Below are 15,974 nucleotides of genomic sequence, written 5' to 3'. Positions count from 1 at the left end.
CAGAGATTTATCTCACACACTGATTACGTCTTCATTAGCTATCCCCATTTCCTTTGACTTTATTTGACATAATGGTACCTATTACAAAATCCTTATGTGCTTCATTGGGGTCTGTCTTCAACATCTGGTAAAGGTGGCTGTTCCTCGATCCCTGCTTTTGAATGATGGCAATTTTCTTGTTTTGCATAATTTCTACTTTATCAGCAGTCTTTGAGAGCTGAGCTGACATCCTCCTTGCATTTGAATGACTTCTGTTTGCCTGAGTGACATCTTTTATCTGTTTCTCCAAGGTTGTGCTGTTCTGTTTTACTGTTCTTGATAAGAGTAAATGTTCTCTTCTCCTGTCCTTGTCACAGTGCTCGCCCCGCATGAGGCGTGCCAGCAACCCCCTCTAACCATGGGCTTGGGGCGGGCAAGTGTTCCTGAGGGAACAGGGATGGGACAGCTGGGCTGGACTGACAAGAGGGATGTTCCATTCTTTGTCACACCATAATCAGCAATAAAATGAGAGCTGTGGTGGGGGCACAAGGGAAATAGGGGATTGATTTCTTTTGTAAGACATTTTTCTTTCAGAACACCACCTACACTTCTCCCTTTGGATAGTTAAGCGTTTTCCAATGATAAAAGATTTCCTGTGCATTTGTTCGATACTGCTTGTGGTTCTTTGGTTTTTGTAGGTGGTTTGGTTTCAGGGTTTTTTTATTGTGGATAGGTTTTGCTTTGTGTTTTATTTTTGGTTGGGTTTGGTTTTCTTCCCTATTGACTTTCTTCTGATGCATAAGTTTTTTCTCCCTTTTCATGTTGCTTGGTTTGTACCTGATAACAAGGCAAATTTATCCAACTCAGTCATCTTGCCCAATTATGTTTTGCGATCATCATCAACTAGAAGAGTTTGGTCACAGACTGCCTGCAACTTGGGAGCATCCACAAAGGAATTGAAAGTGCATTTTATGCCATTATAGAGATTATAGAAATGTTCTACACTGGTGGTCAACGGCTGGTGTGTTGGTTTTATGTGCTTGGGGGGAGGGGTGGATTTCCCCTCAGGGAAAGTACCCTGAGGCTGGGGAGTGGGAGGGACACTCCCCTCTCTGGGAGCTTCCCCTGTAAGCTGCTGGCACCAATCAAAGAGCTAATTTGGTGATGGACAGCTTGGGAAACCAATGGAAAGTTATTTCGCTTTCACAAATCACATTGGATTATGTTAAATGGGTTCTTTCTGTTTCAGTCTCCGGAGGTGCGAGGGTCTCTGGCCGGGGCCACAGACCGGCTCTGGGCTCGGTCTGGGCCCAGCCCAGCACTCCAGCCCTGCACTGGCTCTGCGGGGGCCTGGCTTGGCACTGGCTCTGCGGGTTGACCTTGGCCAGGCCCCAGCTTGGCTCGGCGGGGCTGTGGCTTGGCTACATGGTTCCCGACCACATGGCCTCTGGATGCCCCCCCGACCGCATGGCTCCGGGCAACCCTGGCCCTGGCCTGGTGTCCCCCGGCTCCGCATGGCCCCTACAGCACCGCATGTTGCTTCTTCACAATCTGGATACAATTTTAACTTCTCAATGTCTGAATAAGATTCTTGATCTCCTGAGCTCCCCTGAATGAAAAGAAATAAAGCATAGAAACTACAAAAGTCAGCGGAATGAAGATAAAGGTCCTGGTGGGAAGAGATTGAAAAGATACAACTAATAAGTAGCTGAAAACCCTTTTTGTGGGCTAAGGGGATTGTGACTACACTAAAATTCCTTTAAACTGTGAGATATACTTGGGGAGCTTTGGATGCTCGAGAAGAAGACTTTTTCCCTCGCGGAAATGAAGCTCTCTCTCTCTCTGTTCTGGGACTGGAATATGAATAGAGACATTTGATAGAGAAGGAGATTAAAAGAATTTTGGTTTTTGGCAGCCTGCCTTTAAAAGTAGTACCCCATGTGTGCATCATAACCCATAACATGGCTCTGGAAAGACGGTGTAAATGGGAAAAAAATTCATGGTTCTGTAGGTTCCGGGTGGATGCAGACTCTGAAGGTGAAGACACCCCCTAAGCCATAACTAAAAGAGGAACTTTTCTCTCTTAAGTGAACTAAACTGGTTATTTGGGTGGATAACTGACTGAAGTGTTCTCTATATGTTGTTGGTAAGAAATGTGGAATGAGGGGAAGAGGGAATAATCTAGGAATCTTAGTCTAAATTTTTTTTTTTTGGTGTTATTAATAAATTTCTTCTTGTACCCTTTTAAGTTTTAAGCCGTTGTCTTTATTTCTAAATCCTATCTTTAAAAAAAAATAAATATATTAAAATAGACAAACCCAAGTCACACCATGACATTTGGTCACTGAGGGATGTCATGAGGGAGTGGCTGCAAAGGGGACTCTGTCCCATGGATGATATTTGACCCTCATTGTTCAGCCAAATTCCCACCCACCCCATGTTACACTCCTGCAGCCCAGCTCTCTCCAGTCTGGCTCTGAGGAGAGCACAGCAGACCATGTCACAGGCCTGGCTAAAGTCTGGGCACACAACATCCCCTTCTTTTCCCTCCCACGCGGCTTCTGCAATCCCTGCCTTGTGCTGCCAGTGCCTGTAATGGCTGCAGGAAGAATTTCTACATGCCCTTCCCTGCTGAGCCTGACCAGTCTGTGACTGTCCCAGTGCCCCTCTCTGTCCTGTTTGCAAACTGGTTCATGTCTGCTCTTCTCAGACCCTCTGGGATGGCTCTAGACTTTCCAAGGGGTTTGAGAGAGGTCTCACAGTGGCAGTGCCCAGCCTTCTCAACATCCCTGATACCAAATGCCTTTTCCACAACCCTCAGTTCGAGGTCTGTGCCCAGAACACAACCCAGCCCTTTCCAGATGCTCAGGGTAGTTTGGAAGTGAGGCAACTCTGATTTCTCCTCTCAAACCCCCACCCCAATGGTCTCTCTGTGCAGTCCATGGCTGTCCTGAGCATTTTTTCCTGGAGCCTCCTTGCCCAGGATGTTTCTCTCTATGCAGTCCTAATCACCACCCAGTAATGAATTCAGGTGGCTTCCCAGAGTTTAGTGACCTCAAGGCACTGTTTGTGCCACCAGAACTCTGCCACCCCAAGTGTTGATGATGGTGTTTGTGCTCACTTGGATTCATCTCCCCAACACACACACAGGGTACTGGTGAAATCTCCTCAGTACAGAACAAACATGGCCTGCTGGCCTGGTCACTTGGTGTCCCTCCAAGCAGGGACAAACAACCTCCTGCAGGTGGGGCAGAGGCCAGTGCTGGTTATGGTCGTTGCTGGGCCTGGTGTGGGACAATTTCCCTGGGGCACCTTCCCAAGCTGTCCCCAGAACAAAGACACAGCCCAGGCCCTGCTCTGCTGCTCCCTCAGGTCCAGCCCAGGAGCTCTGGCTGTGCCAGGACACTGCTGTGTGCCCCCTGCACACTGCCCCTCTGCCCCAGGCACTGGGTTTTGCTTTGCCAGGGCATTCCTGGATCACATTCCTGACAGCAGCTCTAGAGGTAAGCAAAGCCTTTCTGCCCTGCCCTCAGGAGATCCCTTTGCTGATGGAGCTGCTGTGCTGGAGCCCAGCTGTGTCCCAGCAGTGCCCATGGCCTGTCCCTGCCTGTGCTCACAGCATGGACATGCAGCAGGACAGTGACTAAACTGCCAGAGCACTGCGGCCTCACAGCCACAGAATGGCTGGCAAGGAGTGGCTGGAGCTGGGAAGAGCATATGTGGGAAGAGCCAGGGCCAGTGTCCCTGGCTGTTCTGCTGTGCTGGAAGTCTCTTCCCTCAACCTCTGCTCACAGGCACTGCCCTGCAGAGACAGGGAAGGGCTGAGGAAGAATCCTGGACACACAGGACAGGGCAGGAACTTGTTTTTATTTAAATGCATAGGGAACAGATCTCTTGCAAGTCCTTGTGCTTCAAAAGAAAAGTAGATATTAACATAGAAATGTAAATAGAAATACTGTATTTTTTTTTAATACACCAAATACAATAGAAAAGTTTACCATAGAAAAAATGGACAAATAGTGGGAAAAAAGACTGAGACTAAAAAGATTTACATTCTAAGGGCTCTACAGCAGAAAATATTTAAATGCTTCTGAAAATATCGAGTCATCAACATTCTCATGGCATTCTTGAGCTCCTGGTTCCTCAGGCTGTAAATGAAGGGGTTAAGGGCTGGAGGCACCACCGAGTACAGAACTGCGACTGAGGAATCCAGGGATGGGGAGGAAATGGAGGGGGGCTTAAGGTAGGCAAATGACCCAGTGCTGATAAACAGGGAGACCACAGTCAGGTGAGGGAGGCAGGTGGAAAAGGCTTTGTGCCGTCCCTGCTCAGAGGGGATCCTCAGCACAGCCCTGAAGCTCTGCACATAGGAGAAAACCATGAACACAAAACAGCGAGAAGCTAGACAGACACTGACAGCAATGAGCCCGAGTTCCCTGAGGTAGGAGTGTGAGCAGGATAGCTTGAGGATCTGGGGTACCTCACAGAAGAACTGGTCCAGGGCATTTCCATGGCACAGGGGCAGGGAAAATGTATTGGTTGTGTGCAGTAGTGAATAGAGAAAACCACTGGCCCAGGCAGCTGCTGCCATGTGGGTACAAGCTCTGCTACCCAGGAGGGTCCCGTAGTGCAGGGGTTTGCAGATGGACACGTAGCGGTCATAGCACATGATGGTCAGGAGGAATAACTCTGCTGAAAAGAAAAAAAAAAAAATAAATCTATGCAGCACATCCTGCGTAGAAGATGGTCCTGGTGTCCCAGAGAGAATTGTGCATGGCTTTGGGCACAGTGGTGCAGATGCAGCCCAAGTCAGTGAGGGCCAGGTTGAACAGGAAGAAGAACATGGGGGTGTGCAGGTGGTGGCCGCAGGCTACGGCACTGATGATGAGGCCGTTGGCCAGGAGGGCAGCCAGGGAGATGCCCAGGAAGAGGCAGAAATGCAGGAGCTGCAGCTGCCGCGTGTCTGCTAATGGCAGCAGGAGGAAGTGGCTGATGCAGCTGCTGTTGGACTTGTATTCGCTCTGAGCATTGTGGGCTGTTGAAAGAAAACATTGAGAAGCTGGACTAGACTCTTTGAGTTAATCCTATGGCATTTTATTTTCAATTCTCTCTAAACTGCTTTTCTTCATGAAGGAAAAGTTCACAAAATATTTTTTGTTTTGACTTTGGGTTTGTGTGGTTGAGTTACTGCCTTAGCTTCAGCATCACTCTCAGCCTGAGGAGCCCAGAGGGAGAACAAGGCTCCCTGTAATCCAGTGCAGTCCTACCTGCTGGGACCTCCCACCCAGATGTCCCTTGCTCATTACACCTCCCTCTATTTCAAGATGGCTGAAGAAAAACATGTTTGAAAATAAATTGGACTTTTTGAAGACTCTAATTAAAAATAATATTCTCCAAACCATCGACTCTTTCTCATGCAGCTGCATAGGGAGGAGTGGCCAGGGTTGGTCTGTCTCTCTGCTGCCTGGAGCTGTGACTACTGGGAGATGTTTCTCTCTCTTCAAGCCTTGTCCCTGCCAGTGCTGCCAGAGCCCAGCTCAGCCTTGGTGGCTCAGCTCTACCCTGCACACCCCTCCCAGCACAGGACACTGCCCAGGGGCATCTCCCTGCCAGCAGGGACTTAAGGGCAGCTCAGAGAAAGTGAGATTCTGCCAGCCAAGGTGCTGCTGCTGCTGTCTGTAGGCAGAGAAAGGTGAGAAGGCACTTCGTGAGGGAGACCTGAAGCAGATCTGCTGATGACCAGTGGGACAGTGCAGGAGTCTCAGTGACACAGACACACTTCACAGCCTCTTTCCTTTTCCTTGAGTAGAAAGCTGAGAGCAGCCCTGGCCATGCAGCACCATTTGCACAGCAGGAGGAATCTGTCCTGATGGGGGTGGCTCCTTCCCCCTCCAAATTCTCTCCACAGACTGTGGGAGCTGCCCCTGGCATGTGTCACATGCCCTGGGCTGGCCTAGAGCCATGAGGGCTGCAGGAGCTGCTCTGCAGGACAGCCCTGGGCAGCCCTGTCTGGACCCCCAGCTTCAGCCCCTGCAGCCACCCCTGGCAGCAGGACCTGTCTTGTCCTGTACCTCTGATGCTGCCCAGGGCAGCCTGGCCCTGCAGCACATCCTCCTTATCCTCATACTCAGAGAAATTGGGAGAGTCCTCCTGACACATCCCTTAAGCTGTGGGGTTTCCTGGCTCCAGGACAACCCTCCAGGAGCACAGGGGACATTGCCCTGCACCCACAGACTCACCATGTCCAGAGCTGTGAAGATGTTTCCCCAAGTGAAGTCTCAGCTCAATGTCTTCCCTATCCTGATTGTCTTTAGCCTGTCTGTGCCTGGCTCCTCTCCACTCAGTGCCTGTAGGCAGTGCCCTCAGCCCTGCTGGGTTGGGAAAGGAGTAGCTTCTCAGCAGAAATGTATTTTAGAACATTTTCTTGGTTTACCTTGGGAGCTGCCTCTTTGCCAGGAGCACAGCAGCACAGACACAGCACAAGGACGTTAATGACCCTCTCAGGGCTTTGTAGTGTTTGCATCAGACTCAGTCCCTCAGAGTGTGCTTAAAAATCTTCTCAAGAACTCAAGTTCAAGTTGAAACTCCAAAGTTTCTGGAAGTTTTAATGGGTCCCACTGAAGAACACAAAGGAGAAAATGTCCTCAGGTTCCAGTTAGGGCAGAACACCGGCAGCACTGTTGACAGAAAGGGACAAACAAGGCGAAGGTGTCTCTGATGCTGAGCAAACCTGGATGTTTTAGGAATGCAAAGGACCAAGGGCTGAGCCCCAGACCCTGGCAAGGCACATCATGTCCCTCCCTCATTGTTCAGGGCTCTTCCTGGGGCACTGGGCTCTGGGGATTTGCAATGGCAAGGGCAGGACCATGGAGTGGCCCCTGACAGGCTGCTGAGCAGGAACAAGGAGGCAATGAGGCCCCAGCACAGCAAAGCTCACTTGTCCCCTGCTGGCCTCAGGCCCAGGGCCAGCAGCCATGGCCCAAGTGCTGCAGCAGTTGGCTCTGGCAGGGCCTTTCAGCTGCTGCCCATCCCTGTGCCCTCTGCAGCCCAGGCTGTCCTACGGTGTCCATGCCCTGTGCCTCTGTCCCTGCAGGCTGTCGTCATCCACCGGCTGCCCCACCTAGCTGGTCCCTTCCTTTGCTGACATCTCTTTGTCCTGCCTGCCTCTGCCTGGCCACACAAAGCCTTGTACTTGATACAAAGAGGTTTAATTCAACTTTTACTGTGCCTGTGAACTTTTAACACAGGAACAAGCCATGCAGGGGTTTCTTTCCAGGCAGGGATGGTTGGTAGACAAGATTAAGGCATCTGGCTCAAGGATGAAGTGATAGAAGAAAACAAGGACTGAACTTGGGGATTTGGGGTGGGTTTTAATGAAATGGGTAAATCGTAATACACATGTATTTACTGAATATAAGCAAGACACTTGTAGAATAATGTGTCCACATAAGGTTAGGAATTATCCCACATCGGACCTGAGGTCAGAAAAAAATTGATGCCCTCTTTCACACTAAATTAGTGTTAAGGAGTCTTATTATGGTATTTTGGAGATTTGGTGACAGTGGGGCCAAGGAGTCAACTGTGATTCTATGAACCTTAAGGGTCCATTGTGACAGAGCAGAGTACCATGGAGCCAAGGAGTCATTTTGACACTGTGGGGCTGTATGGAACAAATATCCATTCAGACACAGTGGAGCCAGATGGAACAGAATGTGTAACACAAAACCAGAAAGGTTGGAAAAGACCCTGGAAATCATCAAGTCCAACCTGTTCCATGATGCTGCCTTGTCTCCCCTGAGACTTATCTCCTCCATGACAAGCAACCCAAGCTTCTGCAGCTACTCCTCACAGGGCTTATATTCCAGACCCCTCACCAGCCTTGTTGCCCTTCTCTGGACATGCTTTAGCCAGTCCATGTGCTTCCTAAATTCAGGAGCCCAGAACTGGACACAGCACTCGAGGTTCTGCCTAACCAGTGCTGAATATATGGGAAGCATCTCTACCCTGGTCCTGCTGGCCACACCATTCCTGATCCAGGCCAGGAGCCATTGGCCTTCTTGGCCACCTGGGCACACTGCTGCCTCATGTCCAGCCTGCTGTCCATCAGTGCCCCCAGACCACTCTCCAGCCACTCTGTCCCCAGCCTGTAGCACTACAGGATTTGTTGTGGCCAAAGTGCAGGACCCGGCACATGGACTTGTTAAACCTCACCTTGTAGGATTTGGGCCCTGGATCCAGCCTGTCCAGGTCCCTCTGAAGAGCCCTCCTACCCTGCAGCAGATGAAATCTCCCAGCCAACCTGGTGTCTCCACGGTTCCATGAGGCCCTGCAGCATCACCATGGTCTCTATGATTCCATGAGGCTTCCCAGTGTCACAGTGTTCCTTTGGTTCGCTGCGACTTGTTTGTGTCACAGAGTCCTTTGGACCCTTGGGCCCCACAGTGTCACAATGGCACCTTGATCCCCCAAGGCCCTGCAGTGTCACAATGGATCCTTGGTTCCATGAGGTCTTGCAGTACAGCAATGCTCTCCTTGGTTCCACAGAGTTACAATGGCCTCTTAGTCCCAAGGGGCATCATGCTGTCAGACATGTTTCCTTCATTCCTAGAGTCCCTGAGGAGCAGCACTGGCCCCTTGGTTCCATGGGTCCCTGCAGTGTCACAATGGCCCCATCATTATATGAGGTCCTGCTCTGTCACAATGCTCTGCATGGTCCTACAAGGCCCTGCAGTGTCACAGTGGCCTCTTGGTTCCATGAGGCCTCTAAGTGCTGCCATAATTCCTTGGTGCTGCAGTGTCACAGTGGAGCCCTGGTTACACAAGATCCTGCAGTGTCATGAGGGACACTGGGTTCTCTGGGGCACCACAGTGCCACAATTGTTCCCTTCATTCCAAGAGTCCTTGCAGTGGAGCAATGGCCCCTTGATTCCATTGGGCCCCAGGCTCTCACAGGCTCTCCTTGGCCCTTGCCAGAGGCTGAGGCCATGGGGCCACTTCCCAGAGCCCCCTGTCCTGAGAAGAGCTGTGGGGCCAGACCCGGCTGGGCTGTGCTGGGGAGAGGCCCTTGGTGCTGCACAGAGCTCAGGGCAGCTGGCACAGCTTGCAGGGAGATGGGCTGGCCTGAGAGAGCCTGCCAGAGAAAGCAGCAGTGTCCATCTCAGCCTGGCTGAGCATGCAGGGTCAGGACTCAACCCAGGCCTTGTGGGACAGGATCAGTGCCTGGGGAAGGCATTGGAAACAAGCAAGTGGCCTTGAGACGAGGCTGCTCTGTGCCCTTGGTGCCATGCAGAGAGCAGGGAGGGGGCCCAGGACATTTTTCACTGCCAGCCTCTGTCCCCAGCCGTTGCCAGCCCTGGCTGCATAGCCCAGGTTTGCCCTGGGCTGAGTTTGGCTGTGGCCCAGCTCCATCCTCCTGTGGGGCTCAGGGCCTGTTACCAGCCATGGCCAGCCCTGCCTGGCCTCTCTGCTGGCCCAGAGCTCAGCAGAGCCCGGGGCAGGGCTGTCACTGCTGCCCACAGGTGCCATGGGCTGTGCAGGAGCTGTCAGAAGCTGCCCAGCAGGGAAGCCATGGGGCACAGAGCCCCAGGGCTGCTGTGGGCACCAAAGCACATGGGTCGTTCCCACTTGCAATGCTCCTGTCCTGGGCTGGGCTGCACAGGGGTGTCCCAGTCTGGGGTTCCTCCTCTGCCCCGAGATCACCCCAGAGGGACACGAAGGTGGTTCAAACTCTGGTTTTCTCCCGAAGCCGCCGAAGAGAGACTGCCGGAGACAGTTTTCTCTTTTTCCAAGGACAGTTTATTGTTTCTTATCTCTGGGACACTTTGCCTGGCCAGCAGCGGTCTGCTCAGCCTGGCATCCATGGTGGAATCTCCCTGGTCAAGGCAGGGCTTATCTTATATAGTTAGTACTACGTATTACATGTTTACAAAATTTTACCAATACAATACAATTGTATTAAATGGTCCAGCCCTGACCCCAACCAATCCAAGAGGCCAACGTGTCACCCAACATGGATGACATGGAGAAGAAGGAGGAAAAGGTGTCCACCCCCCAAATTCTCCATCTTGGCCATGTGTCCTTTACCATAAACATTCAAGAAAACGTATTTATCTACGTTCTAACATTCTAATTTACACTCTACTCATCATTATTTTTTGTGTCTCTTCTCTCAATGTGGGCAGATTCTCCCAAGGAGCCAAATCCAGCCCCTTCAGCTCCTGGGCAGCACTCAGGGGTCTCTGAGGGGTCTGCCAGGGGGGTTTTTGCACCCCCAAAGGAGCCAGGGAAAAACCCTGGACTCCCACATCTCCCCCCTCTCTTTGCACCAAAAAGACCTCCTTCACGGTTTTGTCCAGAGCCCTTTTCACAGCTTTGTTCAAGGCGTGCCGAGTGCATTGGATGATGCATGGCAAAGCAATGAGAATACTAACAAGCTCCACTAATATGTAAAAACCTACTTTCAAAATTTCTTTTTACAAAGGCAAAAGATCAAAAAGGTCAAACAGACCATCCAGGCACAATAACTGTGCTAGAACTCGGAAGGATGGTTTGTTTGAGACTACAATATAATTGCTATATACATTCTAATTCAGAGTAACATCCATTGTTTGGTTCTTTTTAACCCCTAAAACATCACATACAATTCCAAAATCCATTGTTGAACCAAAAATTTCTAATTCTTTTGGTTTGAAAACAGCCACAGGGAGAAATTGAACCCACACATGCCATCCATTCACAGGAGTTGTCACAACTCACATCACCCATGAAGGGATGCCCTCCGGAATGAGCCATTCTTTCACTGTCAATCCCACCAGACATGTTGAAAATGGCTTTTTTGCCTGGAATGCCTCAAACAAATTGTTTCCAACCCCACTGCCCATGCTAAACTTTCCCAAACACTCTCCCTTGGCTGCATCAATGGTAAATCCTCTTTTTCACCTAATACAGTTGACAAAAAATAAGATACAACAGCATATAAACAATCATTTTTCACTGTCAGTCCTTAAGTCTTTTAAATCTTGTTTGAAGAGAAGTTCACATCCTTTTTCCTTGATGTCTGCCAACACTCCCCTTGGAATCTTGGCGGCTTGTTGTACTGGATCATTGTGAGGAGGGTCTCCTGCTAATTCTGCCATGGTGAGGTTAGCATGAGCACCACCTTGGTATTTCTTTCGCAGCTCCTTCAAAGTTCTTCTCCATCTGCGCTCCCATATAAGTCCTTGTGTGTCAGTAAGTATCAATGACACAAGAGATTTCATGTCACATGAAGTCAAGTCATATTCATTGAGAATACCTTTTAAAAACTGTTTAAAATATGAAGATCCTAGTCCATAATCTCTAATTGCCTTAATAAAATTTTTAACTAAATCATGATTTAATTTTTGCCATCTTTGGTTTTGTCCTTGTGGGTCATAATTCACTGGCATGGCTATCTCACCAGTCCCAATTGCAGGACATTTTCTGCTTCTTGTCAAGTCCATTTGAATATTTGTCCAATCAGCTAAAGTATCTTGAGCTGCTGTTGCAGGTCTGTGTGTCTCTGTAGGAATTTGTCTGCTCAAATGTATTACTTGTTGAGATTGAGGCCAAGCTGCTGCCTCATCCATTTTTTGATTCATTGGTATTGTAGAAATTTGTGGTCTTTGCCGCATTGTTCATTGAAAAGTCCTTGCCCATTATTGTCATCAACCTTGTTCTTCCCTTCATTATCACTTGTACTGTCATTTCTAAGTCTGTAAGAATTGTCCTTGGAGATATGTAAGATAGGAAAACCCATTCTATAATTAAAAGAGTGTCTTTTTTGTGTTCATCCCAATGAAAAATCAAACCATATAGCTGTGTTTCTTCTCCCAACACTACTAAATGGAATGGTAAAGAGTCCACGTATCGGTGTGAAGTGGTGAGTGCCACAGTAAGTCCTACTAAAAATCCATTGTCAGGTACATGTTCCACTGTGAAAGGAGATCTCTTCCCCATACAGTGAATGGCTTTTACACGAGTAATAGCTGTCTTCTGTCCGGGTCCTGTGAATGTTATTGAATTTTCACTTTGGAGGCATACAGAACTTCCTCCAATGCCTGTGATTTGATCCAAAGGTACAATCAAGTTCCATTCTCGAGGTCAGAAAATATATGAAATATATGAAATCAGTGTCACGTCCGGTGTTCACCATCCCTGTGATGGTTGTTTTCCTGTTATGGTATATCAAGTCCCAAGTAATAGTTGGCTGTTCACGGGTTATGTACTTCAACCATAACGTGTGTACTTTGACATGGTCATTGTAGTGTGGATGCCCTTCGCCCATCACCAGCATTGCTTGATGCTCCAATGGATGCGATGGCAGAGCTATCGCTTTTGCCAGTTGAGTATTTTGTGGAATTGTCAATGAGGGTCGAAGAGCCCTTACTAAAATTGTCAGCTTTTCGAAGCAGTCTGTTGAAACAACAGTAGGATACATTGTCAGTCCAAAATTGCTGCACCGGTCTCTGCCTATTATCAAAAAATCTTGTCTCTTTCGGCACGGTGCTTTCAGTCCTGTACGTATAGATGCAGATTCTTCATTCAAAAAAAACAAATCACTTTTGAAGCTGACAGGATGTACTGCGTTCCTGGGCAGCAAATCCCTGTCACAGGGGATGTCCCCTAACACCCTGCTGAGGGAGTCAGATTGACGCTCCCCAACAACTGTATTGTCTGTGCCGGTGTTGTTGCTGTTCCTTGTTGCACTGCCATCATTTCTGTCGTAGCACAAGATGGTCCTGCACTTCGTGTTTTTTGGCAGTGGCAATGGTTTTCTGTCCACATCCGTCAGAGAATAACATTCACTTGCCAGATGTCTTCCTCTGCGACATCTAGGGCAAAGTTCTGGTGGCTTGAAAGTCTTTGTGGATTGAGGACAATTTTTCCCAAAATGTCCAAAAATTCCACAGTCGTAGCATTGTCCTTTAGATGGATTCTTTTTCCTCTTAAAATTTGCAAAAATCTTTTCATGTTGTTCTTGAAGAACTTCTGTCATTTGCTCCTTGACAACTGAAGCTATATGTTGTGGTATTTCAATCTTGCTGCAGGCTTCAACCATCTCCGTCCTCTCTCTGTGGAGACACAAACAGAACCCTTCCCCCAAATGCTTACTTTGTAAGCTTTTCAACTTTCTCTGTCTCTATATTTTTGATCAAAACTGAAAAATTTTCCCTTGTACTATTATTTCAAGTATTATCTAACAAAGAAAACAAACCCAAAGTTTACAATCTTCTGCAAGTAAACATAATACAATAATTAACAATACTTTAAATAACAGGCATACATTTACAAGATTAGATAATTATCAATTTAAAAAAAAACTGTGTCATCACCTCAGGGTCTGCAGACAGCTGACAAACCTTGATTCAATGAGGAATTAGATGGTCATCTCCGGAAAATGAACACCAAATTCATTTCAAAGTCAGCTTCAGCTGTTACATTGATAAGTCAAATTGTCAATCCAAACGATTGGAATATTATTTTGATGCAGAAAACACCTGGGTTTACACAATTTCTCTTTCAGTCAGAATTAAGGCTTGGCCAGAGCCTAAACTCTAATTGGAAGAGAACTCCCTGACATCTTCTTATTAAAGAAATAAACCACAACTCTTAACAACAAAGTTACAATTAAACATTTCAAAAAGAAATCAAACTCCTCTAGCAACTCATTTTCTCTAAAATTCATCTTTAGAGTAAGATACTTTGAACATGGCAAGACACTGCAGTGCTTCTATGATAGCAACTCAGGAAAACCATAACATTAAAATTTTTTTTTTCTGAGAATGAAGCTCAAATAATTTTCTGGAATTCTGCAAAATATTCAAAACCATAAGATATCAAAGTGTCAGGTCACAAAAGACCTGCCAAAATAAAAGAGAGAATTAATAAAAGGAAAATAAAGAAACATTAAGTTCACAACTTAGCTGATTATCTTCATACATTTGATTCAAGGACATATCTGGAGGCTTTCCAAAACTTACTTAAAGTATTGAAAGATTTCAAATTAAACAATGAAACAGAAAACAAAATCATTCTGTAATATAGAATTCATACAATCTTATTACAGTGTTTTTAAAATTAAATACAGAAACTAAATTTAAATTTTAAAATCCAACTCAAAATCTATTGATTTATATTGACAATATTGCAAATACTTATAAACTGGCTTCTCTAAAACCATTAACTATAGGAAAATTAAAACTCAATGTTGACATTTAAATAAATGTCCACTCATATCTGACCAATAGCAAATCACTAAATATAGATGATATATATTCAAATAAAATACAAAATACCTTATTATACCTTCAATTATTAAAATACCTAATACTATTAAAATACCTTTACCATTCTTAAAGTTTCAGCTATTTTTTTTAACAAAATTGCAAAAACAAACACCTTTAGTTTAACATACAAGAACTGAAAATAAAACTGAGTCTGTTATCCTGCTCCCTTGTTCTTTGTTCTCCACAGTATAGATAAAAAGCAGCTCTTGGCCTCTCTCCATCCCCCATTCCCCTCCCGTCTGCAGCACTGTGTCTGTGCAGGCACAGGGGGAGCAGTGGGGGTGCTGCCGGAGCCTCTGGAGCAGGGTGGCTGTGCCTCCCCCCCCTCTCTCGGTGAGCCTGGGCTGTGACCTCACGCTGCTGTGCCTGGGTTTGCTCTGTCTGGCTCTGTCCGGGCAGCTGCCTGCAATTGCTTCAAAGTTGTTAATTTTTTCACCTTTGACTTAAAAAGCATAAATTTCTCTCCCCATTAGAATCTGCCAGTTCTAATGTGGACAACTCAGGTTTCCCTGAAACAGGGCATTCATCTCCTCCCCCAGCATTTCTGACAGCTGGAGACAGGTCTGTCTGTGTCTTTTCACAATTCTCGCTTTCCTGCGTCCCGGCCATTGCCGCAGGTTGCCCCTCCCTGGACATCCCTTGCAGCTAAATGCACCGAATCCGCGCTTTTTTCCTGTTTTTGTCCCGGTCAGTGTGAAGGCTGCAGCTCCCTTCCCCCTTTGGGCTGAGAGCCGCCCGCATGGTCCTGTCCTTCTGCGTCCCAGTCCCCGCAGGTTGCCTCTCCCTGCACATCCCTGCGGCACCGAGCCCGCATTTTTTCGTGGTCTTGTCCCCCTCCCCTCTGTCCCCCACAGCCCGGGGAGTCACCTGCAGCGCCCTCCCGCCTTCTGGGGTCAGGGTTTCTGAAGGGGTGAAATAGCAAAAATGTATGTCCTGCAACTCACTTGGAAATATTTCTAACTTAATTTTTCCCCTGGCCTTGCTGATGGCAAGGCCCTTGCTGAACCACCTGCTGCTGGCAAGGCAGTCATAAACTTCCCTCCCCCAGCTCATAGCTAGGTGAGAATCCTTCCCCAGTCTCTGAGGAACTTTAATTGCTTTCTCCGCCTGCTGATAGCAAGGCAGCCGTAAACCTCCCACCCCCTGCTCATGGCTAGGTGGGAATCCTATGATGCGTCTGATTCTCAACCATCTTACCCAAAAGCAATCCGTCCAAAATCGATTCGGAGGTTCCTGAAACCGACCAGCAGTGCACAGGAGCAAGGCTTCCCGGGACACCTCCTCTCCGACTCGCGTCTGGAACTCGGCTTTTCTTGGCAGAGGGCCATAAATCTCCTCCAAAGTCCTTTTCAACAGCTTGCCTTTTCTGAAGCTCTGTCTTTTGGGGGTCTGTACCTGCCTTTGCAGGCTACAAGGATCCACCAGGGTCCGTGCCAAATGTCTCTGCCTGGGGGGGTCTCCTCCATCTCTGTGTGTCTTCTTGAGCTTGCCCTTCTGGGGGTCCACACCCACCTTTGTGGGCGGCGGTGCATCCAGAGACGTCAGATGTCACTGCCCAGCCAGGGGGATGCCAGATGTCAATGCCCACCCAGGGACGCCAGGTGTCCCAGTCTGGGGTTCCTCCTCTGCCCCGAGATCACCCCAGAGGGACACGAAGGTGGTTCAAAACCTGGTTTTCCCCGAAGCCGC

General features: G+C 48.0%; 1 protein-coding gene across 1 annotated transcript; it reads right to left on the bottom strand.

Moving 5' to 3' along the window:
• Positions 1–3,844: 3,844 nt before the first annotated feature.
• On the bottom strand, positions 3,845–6,138 carry LOC306816820 (olfactory receptor 14J1-like; the record flags this gene model as incomplete). Its single annotated transcript, XM_079333276.1, has 2 exons — positions 3,845–4,728; positions 6,051–6,138. 2 exons carry the CDS (start codon positions 6,136–6,138, stop codon positions 4,028–4,030), a joined length of 789 nt encoding a protein of 262 aa, XP_079189402.1. The 3' UTR covers positions 3,845–4,027.
• Positions 6,139–15,974: the final 9,836 nt, after the last annotated feature.

Source organism: Erithacus rubecula (genome assembly GCF_903797595.1).
Source record: "Erithacus rubecula genome assembly, contig: scaffold_90_arrow_ctg1, whole genome shotgun sequence".
In the NCBI taxonomy this organism is placed as follows: Eukaryota; Metazoa; Chordata; class Aves; order Passeriformes; family Muscicapidae; genus Erithacus; species Erithacus rubecula.
Note: the sequence above shows the minus strand (reverse complement) of the source record. Positions and strands in the feature narration are given on the sequence as shown.